The following is a 24,887-nucleotide window of genomic DNA, read 5'->3' as shown; positions in this document are numbered from 1 at the left end:
AGCTTCGAACCTTAGCTTTAGCATTAATACAAAAGAAGAAAAAAAACTAAAAAGGTAAAAACTACAAAAAAAACTAAAAAGAAAATACTAAAGAAACTGAAAAAGCTAAAAACTAAAAACAAAAAAAGAAAAAAAACTAAAAAAAAGGTAAAAACTACAAAAAAACTAAAAAGAAAAAAAACTAAAAACTAATAAAAAAAAACTAAAACTGAAAAAGAAAAAAAAACTAAAAAGAAAGGAAAAAAACTGAAAAATAAAGGAGAAAAAGAAAACTAAAAACCGGGACACAGGGAATATAAATGACGACCGGGACACTCAAAGAGAAATTACAGACTGGGACACAAATGACGACCGGGACACTCAAAGATAAATTATAGACCGGGACACTTGGACACAAATGACGACCGGGATACTGGTAATATAAATGACGACTGGGACACAGGGACACAACTACAACGGGGACGCCAGGGGCACAGGGGGATATATAAATGACGACGGGGACACAGGGAATGTTCGATTAGCAATCACCATCAACAAAGCTCAAGGGCAGTCATTAGAATAATGAGGTATAGATCTGAATACGGATTGTTTTTCCCATGGACAATTTTATGTTGCATGTTCAAGAGTCGGTAAACCTGACAATCTATCTATATGCACAGACAATGGGACATCGAAGAATGTTGTATATTCGCAAGTTTTACGTAGTTAAAAACAACGTAGTTAAAAACGTTTTACGTATATATATATATATATATATATATATATATATATATATATATATATATATATATCTATCTATATAAAAATAAGTTGTCTGTCTGTCTGTGGATGGATGGATCAGGTGACGTCACCTGAAAAAACTGGATCAGGTGACGTCAAAACTGAAAAAACTAAAAAAAGGCAAAAACTACAAAAAAAACTAAAAACTAATAAAAAAAAATAAAAAAGCTAAAAAACTAAAAAAACTAAAAAAAGGCAAAAACTACAAAAAAAACTAAAAACTAATAAAAAAGCTAAAAAACTAAAAAAACTAAAAAAAGGCAACAATAACAAAAAAAACTAAAAACTAATAAAAAAAATAAAAAAGCTAAAAAACTAAAAAAACTAAAAAAACTAAAAAAAGGTAAAAAACTAAAAAAAACTAAAAACTAAAAAAAACTAAAAAAAAGGAAAAAACTGAAAAATAAGCTAAAATAAAGGTAAAAACCAATAAAAAACTAAAAAAAAAACTGAAAAAACTAAAAAAAGGCAAAAACTACAAAAAAAAACTAAAAACTAATAAAAAAAGTAAAAAAGCTAAAAAACTAAAAAAAAACTAAAAAAACTAAAAAAAGGTAAAAAACTAAAAAAAATAAAAAATAAAAAAAAACTAAAAGAAAAGGAAAAAACTGAAAAATAAGCTAAAATAAAGGTAAAAATCAATAAAAAACTAAAAAGAAAAAAAGGAAAAAACTAAAAAAAAATTTCATCTAAAAAACTAAAAAAAACTAAAAAAGGTAAAAACTAAAAGAACTAAAAAAGAAAAAAATAAATGACGAAACTCAAAGAGAAAGCGACCAGGACAAAAGGAATGTTCGATTAGCAATCAACAAAGCACCGGGACACAGGGAGTATAAATGACGACCAGGACATAAGTAAAAAAAAAAACTATCTATATATATAAAAATAAGTTGTCTGTGGATCTGTGGATCGTGGATCAGGTGACGTCACCTGAAAAAACTGGATCAGGTGACGTCAAAACTGAAAAAACTAAAAAAAGGCAAAAACTACAAAAAAAACTAAAAACTAATAAAAAAAATAAAAAACCTTAAAAACTAAAAAAACTAAAAAAAGGCAAAAACTACAAAAAAAACTAAAAACTAATAAAAAAGCTAAAAAACTAAAAAAACTTAAAAAAAGGTAAAAACTACAAAAAAAACTAAAAACTAATAAAAAAAATAAAAAAGCTAAAAAACTAAAAAAACTAAAAAAACTAAAAAAAGGTAAAAAACTAAAAAAACTAAAAACTAAAAAAAAAATAAAAAAAGGAAAAAACTGAAAAATAAGCTAAAATAAAGGTAAAAACCAATAAAAAACTAAAAAAAAAACTGAAAAAACTAAAAAAAGGCAAAAACTACAAAAAAACTAAAAACTAATAAAAAAAGTAAAAAAGCTAAAAAACTAAAAAAACTAAAAAAACTAAAAAAAACTAAAAAAAGGTAAAAAACTAAAAAAAATAAAAAATAAAAAAAACTAAAAAAAAAGGAAAAAACTGAAAAATAAGCTAACATAAAGGTAAAAACCAATAAAAAACTAAAAAGAAAAAAAGGAAAAAACTAAAAAAAAATTTCTTCTAAAAAACTAAAAAAAACTAAAAAAGGTAAAAACTAAAAGAACTAAAAAAGAAAAACAGAAATGACGACACTCAAAGAGAAAGCGACCAGGACAAAAGGAATGTTCGATTAGCAATCAACAAAGCACCGGGACACAGGGAGTATAAATGACGACCAGGACATAAGTAAAAAAAAAATTAACAAAACTAAAAAGAAGGTAAAAACTACAAAAAAACTAAAAAGAAAAAAAAACTAAAAACTAATAAAAAAACTAAAAAATCTAAAAATCTAAATAAACTAAAAAAGAAAAAAAAAGGAAAAAAATAAAGGAGAAAAACAAAACTAAAAAACGAATGTATATACAGACCAGTACACCGGGATACAAATGACGACCGGGACACAGGGAATATAAATGACGACCGGGACACAGGGACACAACTACAACGGGGACACCGGGGGAAACAGGGGGATATAAATGACGACCGGGACAAAAAAACTAAAAAGAAAAAAAAACTAAAAACTAATAAAAAAACTAAAAAATCTAAAAATCTAAATAAGCTAAAAAAGAAAAAAAAAAGGAAAAAAAAAAAGGAGAAAAACAAAACTAAAAAACGAATGTATATACAGACCGGGACACCGGGATACAAATGACGACCGGGACACAGGGAATATAAATGACGACCGGGACACAGGGACACAACTAAAACGGGGACACCGGGGGAAACAGGGGGATGTAAATGACGACCGGGACACCGGGACAGGGAATGGTCGATTAGCAATCACCATCAACAAAGCTCAAGGGCAATCATTAGAATCATGAGGTATAGATCTGAATACAGATTGTTTTCCCATGGACCATTATATGTTGCATGTTCAAGAGTCGGTAAACCTGACAATCTATTTATATGCAAAGACAATGGGACAGCAAAGAATGTTGTATATTCGCAAGTTTTACGTAGTTAAAACCATATATATATATATATATATATATATATATATATATATATATATATATATATATATATATATATATATATATATATATATATATATATATATATATATATATATATATATATATATATATATATCTATCTATCTATATTCACAGGTGGGACATAGGGACACAACTACAATGGCGCGTAACTATTATGGCGCGTAAGGACTTACGCGCGCGGGGGGGCTTGGGGGGGGCGCGAAGCGCCCCCACCAACTAGGTGTTGGGGTGGCGCGAAGCGCCACCCCAACAGCTAGTATATATATATATATATATATATATATATATATATATATATATATATATATATATATATATATATATATATCTATATTCACAGGTGGGACACAGGGAAACAACTACAATGGCGCGTAACTAATATGGCGCGTAACGACTTACGCGCGCGGGGGGGCTTGGGGGGCGCGAAGCGCCCCTACCAACTAGGTGTTAGGGTGCACCCCAACAGCTAGTATACATAAATATATATATATATATATATATATATATATATATATATATATATATATATATATATATATATATATATATATATATATATATATATATATATATATATAGCGTTTTTTCATCTGTTTATGTTATTTTCTTGCATGTTACTTTATCAAGTCTAGTTTGTTTTTCTTGTCTTATTTTTCTGTGAATAAGGTCTTACTGTTTGTAAAGCCAAGATATTCGGAAATTTCCGGTATTAGTTTAAAATAAGGGAGGTAACATGGATAGATAAATAGATAGATACATGTTTATTTACAACAAGAATTAAACCATATAAACAAACACAAATGCCTATTAGGCGCAAATGCCTAATAGCATACTTAAGCGTGTGGTATATCACCAAAAAAAAAAAAAAAAAAAAAAAAAAAAAAAAAAAAAAAAAAAAAAAAAAAAAAAAAAAAAACACAAACAAAAGAAATAACCGTCATTACTTCGGCTTAAACTAATGTGCACTTCTTACGGAAATCAAACTTCAACACTCACAACAGAAAATATTATGGGAGACTAGCAACATGATTTCTTAATAACTTCAGAAATTTGTTCTAGGGGCCCGTTGGAAAAGCGATAGTTTTCTTAGGAGAGGAATCTTTAGGGTCAATTTTAGAGGCACTCACCAGTGCAGGTATGTTGCGAGCCATAAAAATAGAAATCAAACAAAGCAAACATTCTGTAGAAACTCGTTTTTTCTCATTATTGTCATAAAAGTGTATGCCGGTTTAAAATATTTCTAATCCAGGAAACAGATAAGGAATCCCAAATTGTAATGATTTATGAAAGTTTGGCACTTTCGAAACAACAAAGAACCGAAGGCAAATTTCAGAGGCGCAAATTCACGAAAATGTAGGAGGGAGGGAAAGGACTTTTTTCGATTTTTTTAAATGAAGATGTCAAAAAACAACATTCAGCAATCATACCTAAAACAGGGGGTAGAGGCGATTTCGCTGCTTGGCAAAATCGTCGACTAATCTATACAAATCCAGTTTCTTTACCTCCTCTTTTCTAATGGCCATTATCATGAGATCACTGAGTCTGTAGTTTCCCATCGTCGATCGCGGATAGTTCTTCAAACGCCCTAATGCTGAGAAGAATCACTCATTGCTGGCAGGGGTCACAGGCAAAGGAGCAACTAGCTTCATCAATTTTAGCACTGCAAAAGAGACAACTGGGGGTCGAATAAGATTTCGATAGCTTGAAAAAGATCCATTTTTGAAATACTACTTTTTTGACAGATGCAGCTTTGCAAAAAAAGGCTGGGATTTTATGGCAGAGTCATCGACATCGAAAATTCCTAGATAATAACAAATAACCCTTTCCACTTTCGAAATTTTGAGAAAATTGGAACTTGAGGGGTCGAAGGCAGATAAAGCGTCGAGCCGAGGCATATTTTGCACGAAGCGTTGGTCCATCTCGCTCGGGAAACGGTCTATTACCTCAAAGTACAGAAGTTTATCGAGTCTTATTCATTCAACCGGCTGACTGGTATTGCGTTTACCAGTTGTTGAGTTTGAAAAAAAGTCTTTGACACGAATGGAAATGGCTTGACTTCTCTTGCTTCAAATACTGATTTTAGATTGTGGAGATTTAAATTCCTGGATATCGTGAAGTTGCTCTGATAAACAATTTACAATGAATAATACTTTTGCGATTATGTGCCAAGTTGAGACAGAAGAGGCAGAGTTGATTTTGTCCAGTAGTCCTTTTGCCTCACACACTGCCTCGCCGTTGGAACTCTCAGAGACTGCGGCAAGCACAGCAACAATACAATCAAATCTGACCTTCACCTTCGAAATAGAGCAACTGCGTAAAAACCAGCGAGTCTGGACGATCTTCTCAGGTTCCAAGACTTTTTGCCCGCTAATACGCTGGGATTCTGCAAATAGATCGTGTCGAGTATTGCTGCATGATATAAATGCGTAAAGTCTTTGCACCACAGAGAAAAATTCTGAAAGTTCGCTGATATTTTTTAGACAGTCAGTCAAAACCAAGTTTAATCTGTGGGCGTGACAGTGTACATAAATTGCATGAGGCACCCTCTCCCTAAGCTTTTCTTGAACTCCGTTAAATTCCCCACTCATAACGGATGCGCCGTCATAGCATTGGACAATATACCGCATCAAATATGCACCAAGCTTTTCTATAGTTTCACAAATGGACGTGGATAAACTCTTGGCGTCTAATTTGGGTAGGTGATAGCAGCCGATAGGTGGCTCCACTACTTTTCCATTTGATACGTACCTGAGTAGGATCGCTAATTGTTCTCTTCTAGAAATGTCTTTTGTCTCGTCAACATGAATAGCAAAGTAATTAGCTGATTTTACTTCTCAAATAATGTCTTGGCGCAAGGCATTTCATATCAGTTTAACTGCGTCAATTTGGTACTGATGATTCCAATAGTGACTATATCGGCGCTGTAACTTGGCCTTCAGCTTTTCGTTGCCTTTCGAAATTTCCGCTATCAATTAAACCAAATTACCCCGGTTTGCAGATGTTTCTGATTCGTCATCACCCCTCAAAGCAAGACCCTGGCGGCCAAGAAAGCACATAGCACGAAAAATGTACTTCACATGATCTCTATTTTCCTGAACCCCTTAAGATCTGGATTGAGATAAGGCAATCGCTATAGATCTTGAAGTATCAGTGCTATTTGTCTTAAATTCCGTCCATACTGACATACAATGCCTATGCCTTTCAGAACCATCATGTTGTTTTAATAGAGCAGAATTGTCTTTCCACTTGCAAAATCCTGGCTCAATGAAAGCCTTTTTTCCAGCAGTTTCTCCAGCCCTTAGAGTCCGCATAGAAAAATGGCGGCAAGCAAAGCAAAACACGAATTTTAAGTTTCTTGAGTAGGCCCATTCAATCCATTCATAAGTTTTATAGTAATATGCACTGAATTTCCTTCCGCTAGAAGTGGAAGCCGGATATCTCTCAAAAATAGGTTTAGCTGGTTTGTCGTGACGCGTCGTTGAGACATCTGAGAGAGGTTCTTGATTGCTACTGCTACTGGAACCCGCAAGGGGCTCAGGGATGCAGACCTTTCATGTTGACCAGAGCCATTTACTGTTCCGCTTGTTTCCGAAAGACTGCCACAGGTGGGGGAATTCATCTCCACTAACCCGACACTTTGAGCGCTGACACTATTGCCAGTTTGTTCATTTTCCTTCTGGATTTTCACCGCAAAAAAATTCAAAGTCTGTTTTCGCTTTTTACTCATAGTTTGATTACAAATAATTCACAAGAACTATAAAGAAATAATGACCAGCTGAAACTTAGTTTTGAATGAACCCTACTCAGAAATCACATTTCCGGTCGAGGATTGGGTAACTGAATAGCGTAGACGCGCTCTTAGACATTTCAAAACCAGATTGTCTCCTAATGGTAGAATTAGGGTGGTACAACAGTGGGAAAGGCGGGACATTTCAAAACAAGGTAATCGAAAAGTAACAGTGCTACTTAATAGCTGTCAAAAAAAAGAAGCACAGGGGCGACAAATAGAACCGACCATTTAGCCAGTCTCGCTGGTTTAATAAAGCACATTACTAAAATAGAAAACAGCTATGAAATATAAATGAAATGTAATTTTCAAAGTCTAGGGGGGCATGACCCCCCTGCCCACCCTAATTGGTACCAGTGTCATATTTGCCTGCCGATGAGCCCTGGGCCAAACTTTGTCAGTGCCCTTCTCCCTCGATTTTTTTTTTTAGATTTTGACATGTTTCAATGTAGAAAACAGAAAAGCTTACAAAATGGCTCAATCCTGTCTAAGATGAAGCATAAAGCAGATCAAAGGTCTTTAGTTGTTTTGCTAGGAGTGACTGGAGAAGTAACTATTGCAGGTCAGCTTTATTCTAAGCGATCTTCCACCAGCCAAAGCAACAAAAATATCAAGGAACCCGATAACCCAGAAAGCCCATAGCCTGATATTACACATAGGTGATAGTTGGACATACGGATACTTTGTGCAGCAGATTAGCTTCTATAGACTCATATGTGTCTTTATCTTCTTTTTTTGCGTTTATTTCAATTTTCTTGTGTCTACTTTCAAATGGCTTCACTTAAAAGTTAGTAAATTCTAATAGACTGTTACATAGCAAGTCATTGATTTGGAATTGGTAAGCAAAGTAGTTTTTTTGTTTTTTCAAGATAAAGAGAGCAGTGCATCCTCTGCATACAAATGCAGTTCTGATAGAGCCTTGTCTGGAATATACTTTTGGACACAAAGGAGAAAAAAAACTTCATTCAAATACTTTAAAATTATCCATCACATTCGGAATTAGAAATAAAGTTAAATTTAATCAAGCCAACACCTGAATCAACAATATTGTTGCATAGCCAGTAGTTGATGAATAGAATCAACACAATTTTCACCATTCGTAATGCATATTTGTACACACAATTTTTTGTTTCAGAATCAGAAAGCTATACACACCCACACCACATAAAAAAACTAAAAAGAAAAAAAAACTAAAAAAGCTAAAAAACTAAAAAAAACTAAAAAAAGGTAAAAATCTAATAACTAAAAAAAAACTGAAAAAACTAAAAAAAGGCAAAAACCACAAAAAAAAAATAAAAACTAATAAAAAAACTAAAAAAGCTAAAAAACTAAAAAAACTAAAAAAACTAAAAAAAGGTAAAAAACTAAAAAAAACTAAAAACTAAAAAAGAAAAAAACTAAAAAAAAGGAAAAAACTGAAAAATAAAAGAGAAAAAGAAAACTAAAAAAATATGAATAAATATATATAAAAATAAGTTGTTTGTGGGTTATGTCTGTCTGTCTGTCTGTCGAGTGACGTCGTGTTTGTCCGCATATGACGTCTGAATTATTTCACACTAATACAAAAGAAGAAAAAAAACTAAAAAAGGTAAAAACTACAAAAAAAACTAAAAAGGAAAAAAACTAAAAAAGCTAAAAAACTAAAAAAAACTAAAAAAAGGTAAAAAACTAAAAACTAAAAAAAACTGAAAAAACTAAAAAAAGGCAAAAACTAAAAAAAAAACTAAAAACTAATAAAAAAACTAAAAAAGCTAAAAAACTAAAAAAACTAAAAAAACTAAAAAAAGGTAAAAAACAAAAAAAAACTAAAAACTAAAAAAGAAAAAACTAAAAAAAAGGAAAAAACTGAAAAATAAGAGAAAAAGAAAACTAAAAAAATATAGCACCGAGACACAAATGACGACCGGGACACAGGGAGTATAAATGACGACCAGGACATAAGTAAAAAAAAAAACTAAAAAAACTAAAAAAATGGTAAAAACTACAAAAAAACTAAAAACTAATAAAAAAACTAAAAAATCTAAAAATCTAAATAAACTAAAAAAGAAAAAAAAGAAAAAAGGAAAAAAATAAAGGAGAAAAACAAAACTAAAAAACGAATGTATATACAGACCGGGACACCGGGATACAAATGACGACCGGGACACAGGGAATATAAATGACGACCGGGACACAGGGACACAACTACAATGGGGACGCCGGGGGGCACAGGGGGATATAAATGACGACCGGGACACCGGGACACAAGGAATATAAATGACGCCCGGGACACTCAAAGAGAAATCACAGACTGGAACACCGGGACACAAATGACGACCGGGACACAGGGAATATAAATGACGACCGGGACACAGGGACATAACTACAAAGGGGACGCCGGGGTGCACAGGGGGATATATAAATGACGATGGCGACTCAGGGAATGGTCGATTAGCAATCACCATCAACAAAGCTCAAGGGCAATCATTAGAATCATGAGGTATAGATCTGAATACGGATTGTTTTCCCATGGACCATTATATGTTGCATGTTCAAGAGTCGGTAAACCTGACAATCTATTTATATGCACAGACAATGGGACAGCAAAGAATGTTGTATATTCGCAAGTTTTACGTAGTTAAAAACATATATATATATATATATATATATATATATATATATATATATATATATATATATATATATATATATCTATATTCACAGGTGGGACATAGGGACACAACTACAATGGCGCGTAACTAATATGGCGCGTAACGACTTACGCGCGCGGGGGGGCTTGGGGGGGCGCGAAGCGCCCCCACCAACTAGGTGTTGGGGTGGCGCGAACCGCCACCCCAACAGCTAGTATATATATATATATATATATATATTTGTTAGTTAACTGCGTTTAACTTAAATTCTACGTTGTTTATTTCAAAGCGATTTGATTTTTTTTCCTGACTTGCTTTATTTTGCTTAATTACCATTTATTATGCATTGTTCAGTCTTAAAAAAACTGATTACGAGTATAAACACAACCCCATCTAACGGCTCAATTATGGAACTCGAGCTATATCCGAAAATTGTAGCTCTAGAAAGAGCGTGTTTTTTGTGTAGCCAAACAATTTCTTCAAATTCTATTATGAAAAACAAATTGCGTCTTTGTTTGTAAAATGAATGCTTGAAAAAATGGCTTGAAGTGGCAGCCAAGATTGCCTAGTGACTAGCCAAGCACCGATCTTCCCCCTTTATATTGTATATGTTGCATCCTCAATAAAAATAAGAACTGAAAGCAGTCCTAGTTAGTCCCCTTTCTATTTCTTCCTTTTATAAAATATATAAGATTACAGGGAGGTGTATCATGTTCCCTTTCTGAGACTCCATTAAATGATAAATACTAAAGGGTATAAAGTGCGGCATATTACCTGAACAATGGAGTAGATTTAGTCTGGCATTTTTTGTCAAATTTAGTCAAAAGCTAGTTACATTCAAAATTTACAATAACACTGATTCTTTTTAGTTTTTACAATTCAGTGATATCATTTAAGATTCAAAAGTTTTAACTTTCGGCTGGAGCATTTTCCAAAAACTTTTTTTAGCAAAATATATTTTATTTTTTTACATACAAAGCATTCTTAAAATACTTTTGGACACGCCAAATTACACAATTTCAGTCCGCACTTGTTGAAATACTTCCTCTTTTTTACTGTTTTTGACTAATTAAGAGGATTTACTTCAGGTTTTTGTTTCCATTAACATGTACACCAACCCAACCTTAAATTTCTTCTAAAGCTCAAAACTTTAGGTTCAACTTGAACTCAATATTTCTAAAGATCCTTTTAACATGGGTAGGCCAGTTTTATCGACGAAAGGTGACAGATTACCAATGATTTTGCTTTTTTGTCATCCATTTGAGCTCTAACAAAAAGCAAATACTCCTCGCATAGGATCGAAAGCTGTCGTAAAAAAGAATTTAAAAGGAATTTCAACTACATGGGAGGGTGTAAAGAGTGGTGTTTTGAAGAGATTGAGGTAGATGAGGAGCAGTGCACTAGAGCAACTTCAAGCTGAAGTGAGTTGTTAGCATAACGGTGCTTATGTATTATACCAAACGCACTCAAGAAGTGAAGTTTGGTTAATCATAATGAAATATACCAGAATAGGATGAAAATATATTACTTTAGTTTATATAATAATATAATTTGGGCGACATATTTGCACATTAAGGAAGTGGGGTGAAGGGCTAAAGTAACCTAACCTTATCCCCACCCCGTAATGTGCAAATATATATATCCCAAACTACACATGTCCAATGCATTCTATCACCCATGATTTGTCTTTGTGTCTATGAAATCGGCTTCAGAAGATTTCTGAAATATAACATGTCTTTTAACGTAGTACTATTATTTTAAATAAGTCTTTTAACGTAAAATTATAAACTAGTCATTGCAACATCTCTCTGTCTCTACTATTCCCGTTGACTTTATGACAGTAGTCTTAACTTTGAGCTTGAAATCAAATAATAAAAGAAGTTCAAACGTACATACCTACCCTAAGGAAATCTGCTTCAAATTTAAAAGATCCACCACCAGTTGCACAAACCGTAGATGTCAGTGTTGCCATACCTTTTGACTTGGCAAGGTTCATGAATGCACCCATTTGGCTAGTAGGAAATCGAATAAAGTGCAAAGTACCCCTCCTGTTTCCCATGGTGACATCATTGAGCTTAAAAACAAATTTTAAATTAGATAAACTCAGCTCTGATTATATTCAAAAAGCAACGTGTGATACTGCTTGTTATTCCTAAGATTTATATTCCATTAGCCAAACCAAGAATTAACAAGTTCATTCTGTTCGCCAATTTCATTAATATTTTAGATTTTATTTCTACACAGTTGTCCCTCGTTTCTCGTTTGCAGAAATAGTTGGAAAATAAAGCTTTTAACATCCGGGTTGTTTTGGGATGTCTCAAAGGCCTTCAAACTACTAAGCCTTGAAGGTCTTCAAAACATCCATCTTAACACAACGGGTAATTACTGACAATAGACAAAATAAATCGGTTAAAAAAAAGTCAATTTTCCGTTCTTTCGTACTCTAATAAAATGTACGCCTTACGACATAATTCTTTTTAAACCATCATATCTCAATCATTGAAAAACATGCTCAACCACACGAGCTTAACAAATAAGGAATGAATCCTATTCTGTATTTAATATGGTTATGAAATGCATTGACAAAACTTTTAACTACGACACCCATTCAGCCTTAAAGAGATACAATACCTCAGAAAAACGGTATTCTTCCAGCTATTTAAAATGAAATTTTGAGAAAATGATCCAACAAGTTTCATAAATGAATGAACCCAAGCCTCTGATCTCTAAAATAGGTCAGAACAGGTCTATCCCAGTAAGATCATAACCTAAAAACGTTCTTCATTTGTATCCTCTTCCCCTCTATTCAAGATTCGTCTATCTAAGGCTTTGTACCTGGGACTTTGATATCTTCTGTCGGCTTTCACTGAGTTCCTTTCGATGGCAACCTAATTTTTATCAAAAAATAAAAATCATAAGAAGTCTTTTCAAGGGAGTGGATATGACAAACCGACTGCAACCGCATCCCCTACAACGACAAACATGGTGAATAGTACCATTCAAGACCCTTTTTATCAATATTTGGGAAAATTTAATATTTTCAGGACTTGATAGTCAATGATTGTCAATGAACATAACTATATTTGATCAATCAGTTCACAGCATATATATTATTTTGGCGATTCAGTCATTTTTGGAAAATTTCTAGCAGCCCTATTTTTGAATGATGTGCAGTTGATACTTGATAGCAGCTGACGTCAGTTTCTACTCTTTCAGTCATAATTTTGAATTTTGGCGGCATAGGAGATGCTGGAGGATTGAGTCCAGATTGACCTAATATTTTTTTTTCATACACTCAGCTTAACTGAGATCTTCCAGCTCTTCTTCGGTTAGATACGGACTTGCCGGTGCTGCCCCACCAACAAGCTCCAAAGAGAAAATTTTCACTCAGCTTCCATTTTTTGTTATCGCATGATACTCCAAAAAACTTCATCCTGAAACTGGTTTTACTCTGGCGACTCCATAACATTGTAAATAACAAAATCCGTTTTAGAAAGTATAGAAAGAAGTTTTGACAAAATTCCGAACTGATTTTTAATTGCTACACCGTCCGTATGGATTCGGAGTTTGGCCCAATCCAGAAAAAAAAATTAAGTTTCTGTTTCGGTTTAAGCTGCAAAACCGAACACCTCTGCACAGTTATATCTACAAAGCGGGTTCCTTTGAAAGAAATCAGCGCTAAACACTTGATTGACCTGGTTAACACGAACTATTTTACTTCTTTTTTTTATTCATTTGCCTTCGTCTTTATTTCTTTCCGTCTCTTTCTTCTCATAAGGAATAGTCTTTTTTTTTTTCATGAAAAATATCGTATATGACCGTTATAAATGTATCATGACTATTTCTTACAGCTGAAAAAAATCGTTGCGTGCAAAAACAACATTTTATAAGACTTTGAAAGACTTGAGTGGTAAGAGCCTGACTGGCCTGGTTCATACTACCTTTTTTATTTTATTTTTTATTCCTTACGGTTTTCTGTAAAAACCTGTAGTTTTTGATGACACAAAGTTTTCGTATGAAAAAGAACTGTAAATAACTAAATTAATTCATCCTAATTAAAATTCTCGGCGTGTTTTGAACGCACCACTTGTATCTCACGTAGAATTCACGAAGAACAAACATATAAAATATTTAAAGCTAATTTAACATGCTATCCGGGCGCTATTAAAACAAAAAGAAGAAAATCACGTAATAAATTAGTATAATATTGGTTTATAGTCTTATCACGAAAAACTTTTATTGCCGAATTTGTGTTTACTATTCCTAACCACAGTAAACCAATAAATATCAGGCGAAAGATAAGCCAAAATGAGAAATAGTCAACTTTTTTATGAGACATAAATTGAAGCTGAAAAAACAAATTTTAACCCGCCTTTACTATTGAGAAGAAAAAGGAAACAAACTAAATCAAAAAAGGATAAAAATAGTGATCGTGCAAAATCAAAATAGGAAATTTTAAACTAAAATTCAAAGAAAGAAAAGTTTTTGTCAGAAATTTATCTAGACTTTATACAGACAATCTTACCCCATTAGACTTCTTTTGGACAGGCAGTTTGTCTCTATACGTTTCAAGCTTTTTGTTTTATGTTTGTTATGAAAACAAACAAAATCTCTGTTAAATATTAAAATTTTTAAGGATAGCACGAAACAGATGAAAATGCAGGGAGAGATAATTCGTTTAGAAGAAGTTCATCACTGTTTATAATGTGTTTTTTATTCTCTGAACATTTCATAATGTCCCCGATGATAGCTTTTGAGCTGATATGAGATGCGTCATTCCCATCATAGTCTTTTTTAAGCATCGTGATAAGGGACTAGTTTTTGTTGAAGAGCATACGTAAAAACAGGTTTGCCCCCAATGTGGGGGGGCAGAGGTTTCTTGTGAGGGGAGGGTTCGAAAAAACAAAAAAGCACAAAATGGTTCTCTCTATTCTTCTTTGTGAAGAGCCCACCAACTCTGGGTCTTCAAAATAGTCTATCAACCAGGGAATTGACCAGCCAAGAGCCCACAAGGCGGGATCTTGTGCTTTTTGAGCCATACATTATGATAACACTTGGAAAGCTTTGAATGGTTGTCAAAACTATGTTTTTGTGAAAGGGAAGGGGACTAGAATTTATTTAAAACCCCTTTCTTTTTTAGTTCATCCTTCTGTAAATCCTAGCATAACAATATTCAAGTTGCCTTCTCAATAAAACGTTTTCAGGTGCTTTTATGCTTGGCGAGGGTTACCAAAACCTTTGCTGAGGATATGTTTAAGGCCAGTGACTATTCCCCGTCTTATGTCGTCTTTGCAGAGTTCCCATCTTTTTTATTGACTACCAATAAAGTTGGCATTAACCTAATTGCTAGGACTATGGGCATATCTACGACTAGAGGCAATTGACGCGCTGTAAATCTTGCGAATCAAAACTTGAGCTTGTAAGCGAGAATTTAGTTATCACTAAATTAACACTAATTGTGCGAGTTAATGCAAACAGCAAAACAAAATTACTTTCATGAAAAAAATCATCGGTTTGAATATACTTGATTTGTTTATCCTAAATTTACACAGGTACTATTACTCTTGTAAAAAGACGGCTACAAAATGAAGGGGAAAAAATGAAGGCTCTAAAATTAGTTGGTTGTTTCTGAATAATAAACCAAGGTCATTAAAAATAACAAAAAGAAGCTCTAAACAAAGCTGAATGTTTCTGAATGATAAAGCCTGGCCATCGAAAATAACAAAAACGAAGACTCTAAAATTAGTTGAATGTTTCATAGAGATAAAGCCTGGCCATAAAAAAAATGAAGGATCTAAAAAAAGCTGAGTGTTTCTGAATGATAAAGCCAGGCCACTGGAAATAAAGGAAAATTAAGGCTCTAAAAAAATGAATATGATTTTGAAAAAGGGGAAGTACCTAGCGATTTTAGGAAATACCTTGCTAAGCCCCCGTACAAGAAAGGTGATAAGAGTGAGTGTGGTAATTAAAGGGACATTAGACTAGTAGCAAATTACTTAGTATATTGATATTTATTAGTCGTAGAGATGCTGCAGACAAAGTTTCGAGAGAGGAACAGTGCGGTTTTAGGAAGGGTAGAGGATGTGTCGACCGAATTTTCACTCTTAGGTTAATAATTGAGGAGTGCCTGAGTCATCAAACACCTTTAGTCCTCAGTTTTATTAATTGTGAGCAAGCGTTGGATTAAGCTGATAGAAGAGCCTTCGCGAAGGTCTTATCATTGTATGGCATTATCAGACAAATACATTAAAATGATTAGTGTTATGTGCCAGAATAACACTACTGCGATGAAGTTAGGTAATGAAGTTAGTAGCTGGTTTTGTATTATATCAGGAGTTAAGCAGGGTTGTGTTCCATCTCCACTTATAAGGAGCATTTTGATGCAATTTGTCTTAAACAGAATAGAAAAGGACATGGAAGAACACGGAATCAAATGGGGAGCAAAAATGATGGGGGAAAATGGGCAAGAAATAAAACGGGTGCTAGAATAGGTTTGAAAATTGATGTTAAGAAGACCAAGTCGCTAAGAAGATGACAAGACGCTGGGTAACAAAATATCGATAAAGTGGGCAGCTTCCTTTACCTTGTTAGCATTATCAGTGAAGACGATGGGTGCCTTAAAGATGTTAAAAGTAGAATAGCCAAGGCTCGGGGTGTTTAGTTAAAAAAGAAGCTTGGAAGGAAACGAAAATAAGTCTGCAAAACAAGATTAAAATATTAGAAGCTACAGTGATGACAGTGGTTAAACATGGTTCTGAAGCATGGGTGCTCCAAAAACAGAGGTAGATTTTCTAGATGTTTTCCAGAGAGATTGCCTACGGATTATTTTGGGTACCCGACTTACCGACTGCATTGCAAAAGGCTCTACAGAAAGTGTGGTTCAATCCCGATATCTAGGGATATAATTCGAGAAAAATTAAGATAGTTAGGGCATGTCCTGCGGATGACAGATAGCCCTTTTCGGTCAATTGTCCAGGGCTAAAAGGACAACAGGTCGTCCAACGTTGGGGTTGGAGGATTTCGTAAAGAAATAATTAAAAGAAATACTAACTTCCCGGGAGGGTGTAAGTAAGGAGGCTATGAATAGATTGGGATGGAAGATGAACGTGTGTAGCTGTGTTGGCCTCAGGCGGCTTGGTGCTGCAGTGAGTAGTTAGTAGCAGTAGTAGTAGCATAAGTAGTTTCTTAATGATAAACCCTGACTATTGAAACAAAAAAAATGATGGTGCTACAATTAGTTGAATGCTTCTAAATATAAGGCCTGGCCCTTCAAAATAGCAAAAAAGTGGAGAAAAAAGAAAAGGTTTTGAGCATTGTAGTTTCATGCTAACAGGACATATGAAAAATGATCATACAATGTGCGTTCCGTTTGAGCATAATAATAATAATCATACTAATATCACTATATATCTAAAAAATATATCTTAGGTTTTTTTCCATGAACGTGCCAAGATACGTAATCTAGATCGGGCAAAGGTATCTCCCTTATTTGACTTCCAGAGGTGGTCAGTCCAAGCCAAATCCCAAAACCAATGTTTCGGCTGAAATTCTGGTCTTTTGAAGCAACTCGTAGCACTTTTCTACGTTGATAGTAAACGCTAATATTTTCTATGAAAAAGGTCGACATTTTCTAGGGAAAAAATCTCTCAGTTTGAAATTCTGACAAAACAAGGTTAAAAAAGGTTAAAAAGGGTTGGATAGAAATTTGTACGTATGATCAAGTGTTTTATATAACTAGAAGATTATACACACATAGATATTATATATCATAATATATATCGTTATACATATTATTATTATATATTTTATTAATATCTTACATCTGTAAACGAACAACTGTGAATGTATTTATTTATTTATGTATAATTTTATTTTTGAAAACGGATGCATATATTTTTTCTTTTTTTAAAAACTGACATCCTGCGATTTTTTGGCCTGAAAAAAAAACACTTTAGATAGGTCACGTGTTCGAGAAAATCTGTTTAGAGCCTTATTTTTGAAAAAACAATCCATTTAAGTGACATCATATTCGTATACATCTAAAGCGAATAAATTTAGGTCATTTTTCCCCCAGCAGTGGTCGTATGGTTTTTAGTGCCTATGATGCAGTATTACACAAGATGACAAAATGCTTTGAACAGCTAAAAAAAGGCATGGAAAAAGAAACAAGAAATATCACATGGAATTGCAAACAAAAATGTTCCCCAATGAAATTCATGGTTAGGAGGAAATCCAAGATTATAATTAAATAAAAAAAAACAAGTGTTTTTAACTAAAAGTAAGGAGCGACATTGAAACTTAAAACGAACAGAAATTACCCCGTATATGAAAGGGCTGCTCCTTCTTCAACGCCCTGCTCTTTACGCTAAAGTTTGACTCTTTCTCTCAACTCTACTTTTTGAAAACAGTAAAAACTTTAGCGTAAAGAGCAGGGCATTGAAGAAGGAGCAGCCCATTTCATATACGGGGTAATTTCTGTTCGTTTTAAGTTTTAATGTCGCTCCTTACTTTCAGTTAAAAACACTTGTTTTTTTTATTTAATTCCTGAACGTTTTTTAGTTAATCCATGTTTTGATTTCGGCTCTCCGCAGATGAATAATTAAAGCGAAATTTGCATATTTATTTATTTGGATAAATGGCTTTCCCATAGTTTTGATCGAATGATTTTGCGAAAAAAGGAGGGGAAGGAAGCCCAGTTGCTCTCCAATTTTTTGGGTACTTAAAAAGGCAACTAGAACTTTTAGTTATTACGAACGTTTTCATTAGTAAAAGATATACGTAACTTATGAATTAGCTTACGTAACAAACTTCTATGTTCGTATGTTTTTATTACGTATATGAGAAGGTCCGCCCACTCGTCAATAACTCTTTGCATTAAAGCTTAAATTTTGTCCCCTGAATCACAAAGGCCGTAGAATAAATAGTTGAAATTACTAAGAATCCTTTAGCGTAAAGAGTGAGGTATTAGGAGGAAGTGAACCCCTTATATGCGTAATATTTTCTGTTCGTTTTAAGTTTTAATGCTACTCCATACTTCCAGTTGAAAAAAACTTTTTCATATTTATTTTCTCATTGTTTTTTTAAATAATGCTAGAAAATGCTGCGCCCCCTTTATGGAAATCTTCTTCCCCAATGACAAATTCCTTCATGGAAAATTTCTCCCACATAGCCCCCTCTTCTCAACTCCCCCCCCCCTTCCAACCAAAAAAAACCTGAAAACATCTCTACATTTCCCAATTACCATTAATATATGCAAACACTGGTCAAAATTTGCAACTTGCAGCCCCTCCTACGGGGACTGTGGGGGAGTAAGTCGTCCCCAGAGACATATTTATAAGGTATTTCGACCATGTTGAATAAAATGGCTATCTCAGAATTTTGATCCGACTACTTTGGGAAAAAATGAGGGTGGGAGGGGGCCTAGGTGCCCTCCGATTTTTTTGGTCACTTAAAAAGGGCACTAGAACTTTTCATTTTCGTTCGAATGAGCCCTCTTGCAAAATTCTAGGACCAATGGGTCGATACGATCACCCCTGGGGAAAAAAAAACAAAAAACAAACAAACAAATAAACACGCATCCGTGATTTGTCTTCTGGCAAAAAATACAAAATTCCACATTTTTGTAGATAGGATCTTGGAACTTGTACAATAGGGTTCTCTGATACGCTGAATCTGATGGTGTGATTTTCATTAAGATTCTATGTCTTTTAGGGGGTGTTTCACCCTATTTTCTAAAATAGGGCAGATATTCTCAGGCTCGTAACTTTTGATGGGTAAGACTAAACTTGATGAAACTTATATATTTAGAATCAGCATTAAAATGCGGTTCTTTTGATGTAACTATTGGTATCAAAATTCCATTTTATAGAGTTTTGGTTACTATTGAGTCGGGTCGCTCCTTACTACAGTTCGTTACCATGAACTGTTTGACAGAATCACGGAATGTGTTAGTTTAGCATGTGTAAGTCTGTGATTGCTAAACAGGAAGAAGGAATTAATATTTACTACCTTTGATACGTGCAAAACACAAGATGACAAATGACTCTGAACAGCTAAAGAAAAGACATGGAACAAGAAATAGCAACAAATGACATAAACGAAAATATTATATGGATAATAAAAATTTGACGATAATTATGCTATAGCTGAATCTAGATATTTCAGAAAATTACAAATGAATAAGGAACGTATTTTTTTGAACGTATGCTAAGTCATTTTAGAATTAAAAGAAGAAAATCCAAAAAGGTTGGAATAGTAAATATGGTTTAGCCCCTCTCCCTTCCACAAAAACATACCCTGCCTTGACTATTGAATAAGTTGCATTGAGCATGTAACTAGGCTTAAAACAAAATAACACATTGTTATTTTAGAATTAAAAGGATAAACCAAAAAAGATCTCTCCACTAAAAAATTTATTTTTAACAACCAGTCAAACGTTTCCATGGAATATGACATTGTTTAGAGTAAACAGTACTTCAAATAAAATGTTCCAGCAAAAAAGCATTGCCAGTGGATGGGCGACATACATAGATAGGAAACAAGGTCCTTAGGAGATGGAACCGCGTCTCCCATCCCTCCATAGAGGGTATTCCCGTCAAAATGGTGACACTGATCTTTTCAGGAATCCGTAAGAGTTGGTAATCTTTAGAAACCTTTTTTCTTTAATAAAAAGCTATATTAACAACAAAAACAAGAAGAACAATAAGGAATTTTTTTCGTAAGACAGTGGAAATCTGATTTGAATGAAAGCTTCGACCCAATGTCCAAGGGCTCAGCAAAACATAAATATATAAAATGAAAACAAAAACTCACAACAACATAGGACAAATGAAAGTAAAATTATTATTTGTTTAAACAGTCCAGCGAAGTTCAACTCGTCCTGGTCGCCCTGGAGTCACAGTTGAACGTCACTGAAGAAAGGATGCTGGGACTGTTTAAAAAAAAATTAATTTTAGTTTTATTGGTCCTATGCTGTTGTATGTTTTTCTTCTTTTATATATTTATGTTTTTGCTGAGGATGGCCCTTGGACATAGGACCAAAATATTCATTCAAATTAAATTTCCACGGTCTTACGAAAGGAATTCCCTATTGTTCTTCCTGTTTTTGTTGTTTGTGATGGAAAGGCACTGCGGTCTTCGTTGCTATTTAAGAGCTACATTCCTACATCACAAAATTATTGAACGAATTACCTGCAACTGTGTATCTCTGTGTCCAGTTCGTCCATAAGCTGCATTATTTTTCAAATATTTTTTTATGTTTGTTAAAGTTTCAGCTTCTTCATTGTCATCATCTACATTATCAGTTGGCTCAAAGTAAACTAGCTTTACAAGAGTACCTCCTATGTCCATTCCAAACCACGGCATGGCTGGAAAAAAAATAGATCAAGTAAAATACGCAATAACTTATATACGGTAACATATAAAATATGCAATATATATACATACATACATATATATATATATATATATATATATATATATATATATATATATATATATATATATATATATATATATATATATATATATATATATATATATATATATATATATATATATATATATATATATATATATATATATATATATATATATATATATATATATATATATATATAGAAAAGAAATAACAAAAAAAGCAACAAAATAACCTTAAAAAAACTAAAGGAAAGGAGAAAAGAGATACGAACACCCAACACACAAACAAAATGAAAACCAAAGAAAATCGAATGAAAACCAATATTTTCATTTTTAGAGCAGATTTTGGGTTTTCTTTTTCCAGTTTTCTTTAAATATTTGCTTTCTTTTAAATTAATAATCGTTTAAATTTCTCCCTCTCTTTATTCTCATTGGTATAGGCTTCTGAGCATGAAGCCAAAATGTCCAGACTTTTTAAGGAAATGGAAAAGTGTAAAAATTAACCTTAATTTAGCAATCAAATCATTTACAAAAGAAATTTAGTTAGTATGTCCTTGCAAAAATAGGGAGAAGAATGGTGATTTTAAATGAAGAGAAGACTTTGATTATATTCTTTTCAATTTGTGCCTAAGAAGAAATAAGCATGGTGAAAGCAAAAATACAAACAAATACTAGCACATTAGTTCTCAAAGGCTTGTAATTTTCTTACTTGTTTTGTCATCATGACAACCAAGAACAACCCTAGCCCTTTCTTAAATTCCTTGAAGAGTTTTATATTTCCCTTTACGAGCCTTTGGATTTGATAATACTGGCATCAATTCACGAAAAAGTAGGGATGTACTTTTCAAAATCTAGAGATGGATGGGCAATTTTACTGTTTGTTTCAATGAAATACCAAATAAATACATTTTTTAAAAGTTTAAAGGGATGGCAAAAGATCCAGGGGGCAAACATTCTCCTTCCCCCCAACTCTAATTCATACCTCAAGTTAAGGAGTGGCAAAAATAAATGGTAAAACATATAGGATAGTGTTGAAACCCACACTGCCTAATGTTACTTCACAGTTGCAAGTCCATAGAGTTTAGACCTAAAGGGCGTGAGTGGGTTGTAAGATTTGGTAGCTGTCTATGCATTTGTGCAGGTATTGACAGCAAGGAAAATGAAAAAATAAGGAATACCAATAAATTAACTTACGAGGTGATATTCCAACTCTCATTTCTTGACTAGTCTTTAGCTTGAAGGCAGTGGAAGATATAAGCTAGAAAGGAAAACAAGTATTAAAGGTATTAAGTATTAAAGGGGGTAAACCAACAACTGAAAACAGGACTATGCTAAATCACCAAAAAGTTGTTTTTATTTTATTTTTTTTATGGCTGCATTTTTTAACTTGGTCTATTTTGATGACAATTTTATGTCCATCCAACTACCTCAGCTTAGTCTTCAAGACATACCCATATAACATGTTGGGATTAGCAGCCTTAGAAACTACAGCCCCCCCCCCAAAAAAAATGAATAGCATTCATACCATTAGTCTTTCTAACATATATGTCTTTATAGATAATAGTTTAAAAGATAATCAGCAACATTTCAAATATTACTTTTTAGGTTGTCAGATCAAAACAAATAAGGACAAAATGCAATAGAGAAAGGTTTATGTACATTTCAGATCCTTTTCAAAATAGTACTTTATCAACAGGCCCACCTAGATATACATAAGCTTCTAAGAAATCAACTATTTAGATTCCAGCAGAAGTCTATGCTAGAATGTCCTCAGCATCAGGAATGGATTAAGCTTTTAGCTTAAGAGCCTGCCTAAAGATTTTTGTATTTTGGCATTTCAAAGGCTATTTTATACACTTTAGCTTATAGACCCAATAAAGAAGTTTAAAGAATTAAAGCAGAGATATGCTCAGTTAATCAAATAATTATCCAATTGCACCATCAAGTCACAAAATTTAGGGTAGGAAGTAAAATATACTTTTCCAAACCTAGAGGGACATATGCCCTGCCCAATCCACCACTGATTGCAAGTAATTCTTTGTTTTTCAATTGAATTGTAATCAATTTTCTCAGATGAACATTAACGGTAATGGAGCCAGAATTGACTATTTTTGCAATAATTTGTTGGTTATACTACTACTACTAACATCTCACTTGAGCACCAAGCTGCCTAAGGCCAACACAACTATGCATACTCCTCCACCCCAATCTATTTAAAGCCCTCCTCTTTACACCCTACCAGGAAGGTCCAATTTCTATTAAATCCTTCCTTAAAATCTCCTCTAACCCCATTCAGGGATGACCTTCTTCAACCTGCTCATCATTCAACAGTACCTCATCACTCTCACTTATTCAACTTTATTTTAACCCTAGACAATACAAGATGGTCATCTTTACTTTCAACACCAATAACAGCACTTCTATACACCTAAATATATTGTGTCAGTCCTGTCTGTCTTTGGTTCACAATAACATAATCAATAAGGTTGGCCATGCTACCATCACAGGAGTACCATGCTAACTTATAGGCCATTTTATGGCCAAATACTGTATTGGTCATAGTTATATTGTTGTACCTACGAAATCGCAGCAGCCTATAGCCATTGCTTGTTTTTCCTACTTCAAATCTACCTAAGCGAAGATACTATCTATCCTGTTTCTACCAGCCTGGGGATTAAAATCTCCCAAACAAAATACCGCATTTCTACCCAGGATCCTGTCTATTTGTTCCTGAAGCTGTAACTAAAATTCATCTAAGTCACTACTATCTCCATCAATTGATTCCATAGAAGCATACACTACTATGACTGATATATTGCACTTTTTCAGCCATAAAATGAGCAGCTTGCATTCATTTATCAATACCTTCCAAACCTAAGGAAGATTTAGCAAGCTTCCTTATTCGCCATGAGCCCTACTCTCTGCCTATGCATAAATAAGCATCACTCCTTCCTGCCTGAGTAAATAAATTCAATATCACCTATTTTATTTTTCCTACCCCTGGAATATGAGTTTCTGAAACTCCAAACAAATCCTGTTCAAAGCATTTGAATTTGTCAGTCAACATGTCAATATAATAGTTTTCTTTTAACTTTGTAACATTTGAAGTTACAACTTTTAAGTTATTTAAATCACCGAAATTATTATAGGCTCAGGAAAAACAGTGATCCTAAACCAGTGCAGTAGAGAAACTAAAACATCTTTCAAGTCTAAATGGAGTGCTTAAACCAACTTAGGACCAGAAAGCAAGAATTCCGTGGAACCAGCAGTATAAATAGAAGTTTTGTACAATCCTAGGACTGTCTTGGTCAAAACATGGTATTCCACATTTGGCAATGCTCTTCCATCAACAGGAGTCAAAATCCAGCACAAGCAATCTCAAACCTATTACCTATGACTCATTCAAATTTCATGCCTACAAATATTGTGTTACTATAGCAAGGCAGCCAATAATAGATAACTTACCTAGGAAGAGGTTTTTCAACCAAAAAAAAACATGAAAACAAGCAAACCCAAAAGAATCCATCAAAATCCAATACAATTGCAGTGTTGTTTACTAGGCTATGATTTCCTTGAGGGGTGCCACCTCTCAACATCTTCCTGCAGAACTGTTTGTCATTGTATACATTTTATTGCAAAGGATTTATTCTTAAACTAACAAACAGGTCATTGTAAATTTCTTGAGTGTATATTCTAAGCAACACATGGAGTGGGTATATATTTTCCTTTCTTTTTTTTACTAG

At 33.5% G+C, this 24,887-nt stretch overlaps 1 protein-coding gene across 4 annotated transcripts in view; it reads right to left on the bottom strand.

The window, feature by feature from the left end:
* The window catches only part of LOC136030177 (pantothenate kinase 1-like), a 56,179-nt gene that overhangs the window by 22,346 nt on the left and 8,946 nt on the right, over nt 1–24,887 (bottom strand). For all 4 annotated transcript variants that reach the window (XM_065708921.1, XM_065708919.1, XM_065708918.1 and 1 more), the window contains 3 exons: nt 22,339–22,402; nt 20,917–21,092; nt 11,627–11,800 (listed from right to left, as the gene is read on the bottom strand). In XM_065708921.1, coding sequence (XP_065564993.1) covers nt 11,627–11,800; nt 20,917–21,092; nt 22,339–22,360 — 372 coding nt within the window. In that variant the 5' untranslated portion in view covers nt 22,361–22,402. The remainder of the gene's footprint in view (nt 1–11,626; nt 11,801–20,916; nt 21,093–22,338; nt 22,403–24,887) is intronic.

Source organism: Artemia franciscana, chromosome 8, assembly GCF_032884065.1.
Source record: "Artemia franciscana chromosome 8, ASM3288406v1, whole genome shotgun sequence".
Taxonomy (NCBI): domain Eukaryota; kingdom Metazoa; phylum Arthropoda; class Branchiopoda; order Anostraca; family Artemiidae; genus Artemia; species Artemia franciscana.
This window is presented reverse-complemented; position numbering and strand designations above follow the sequence as displayed.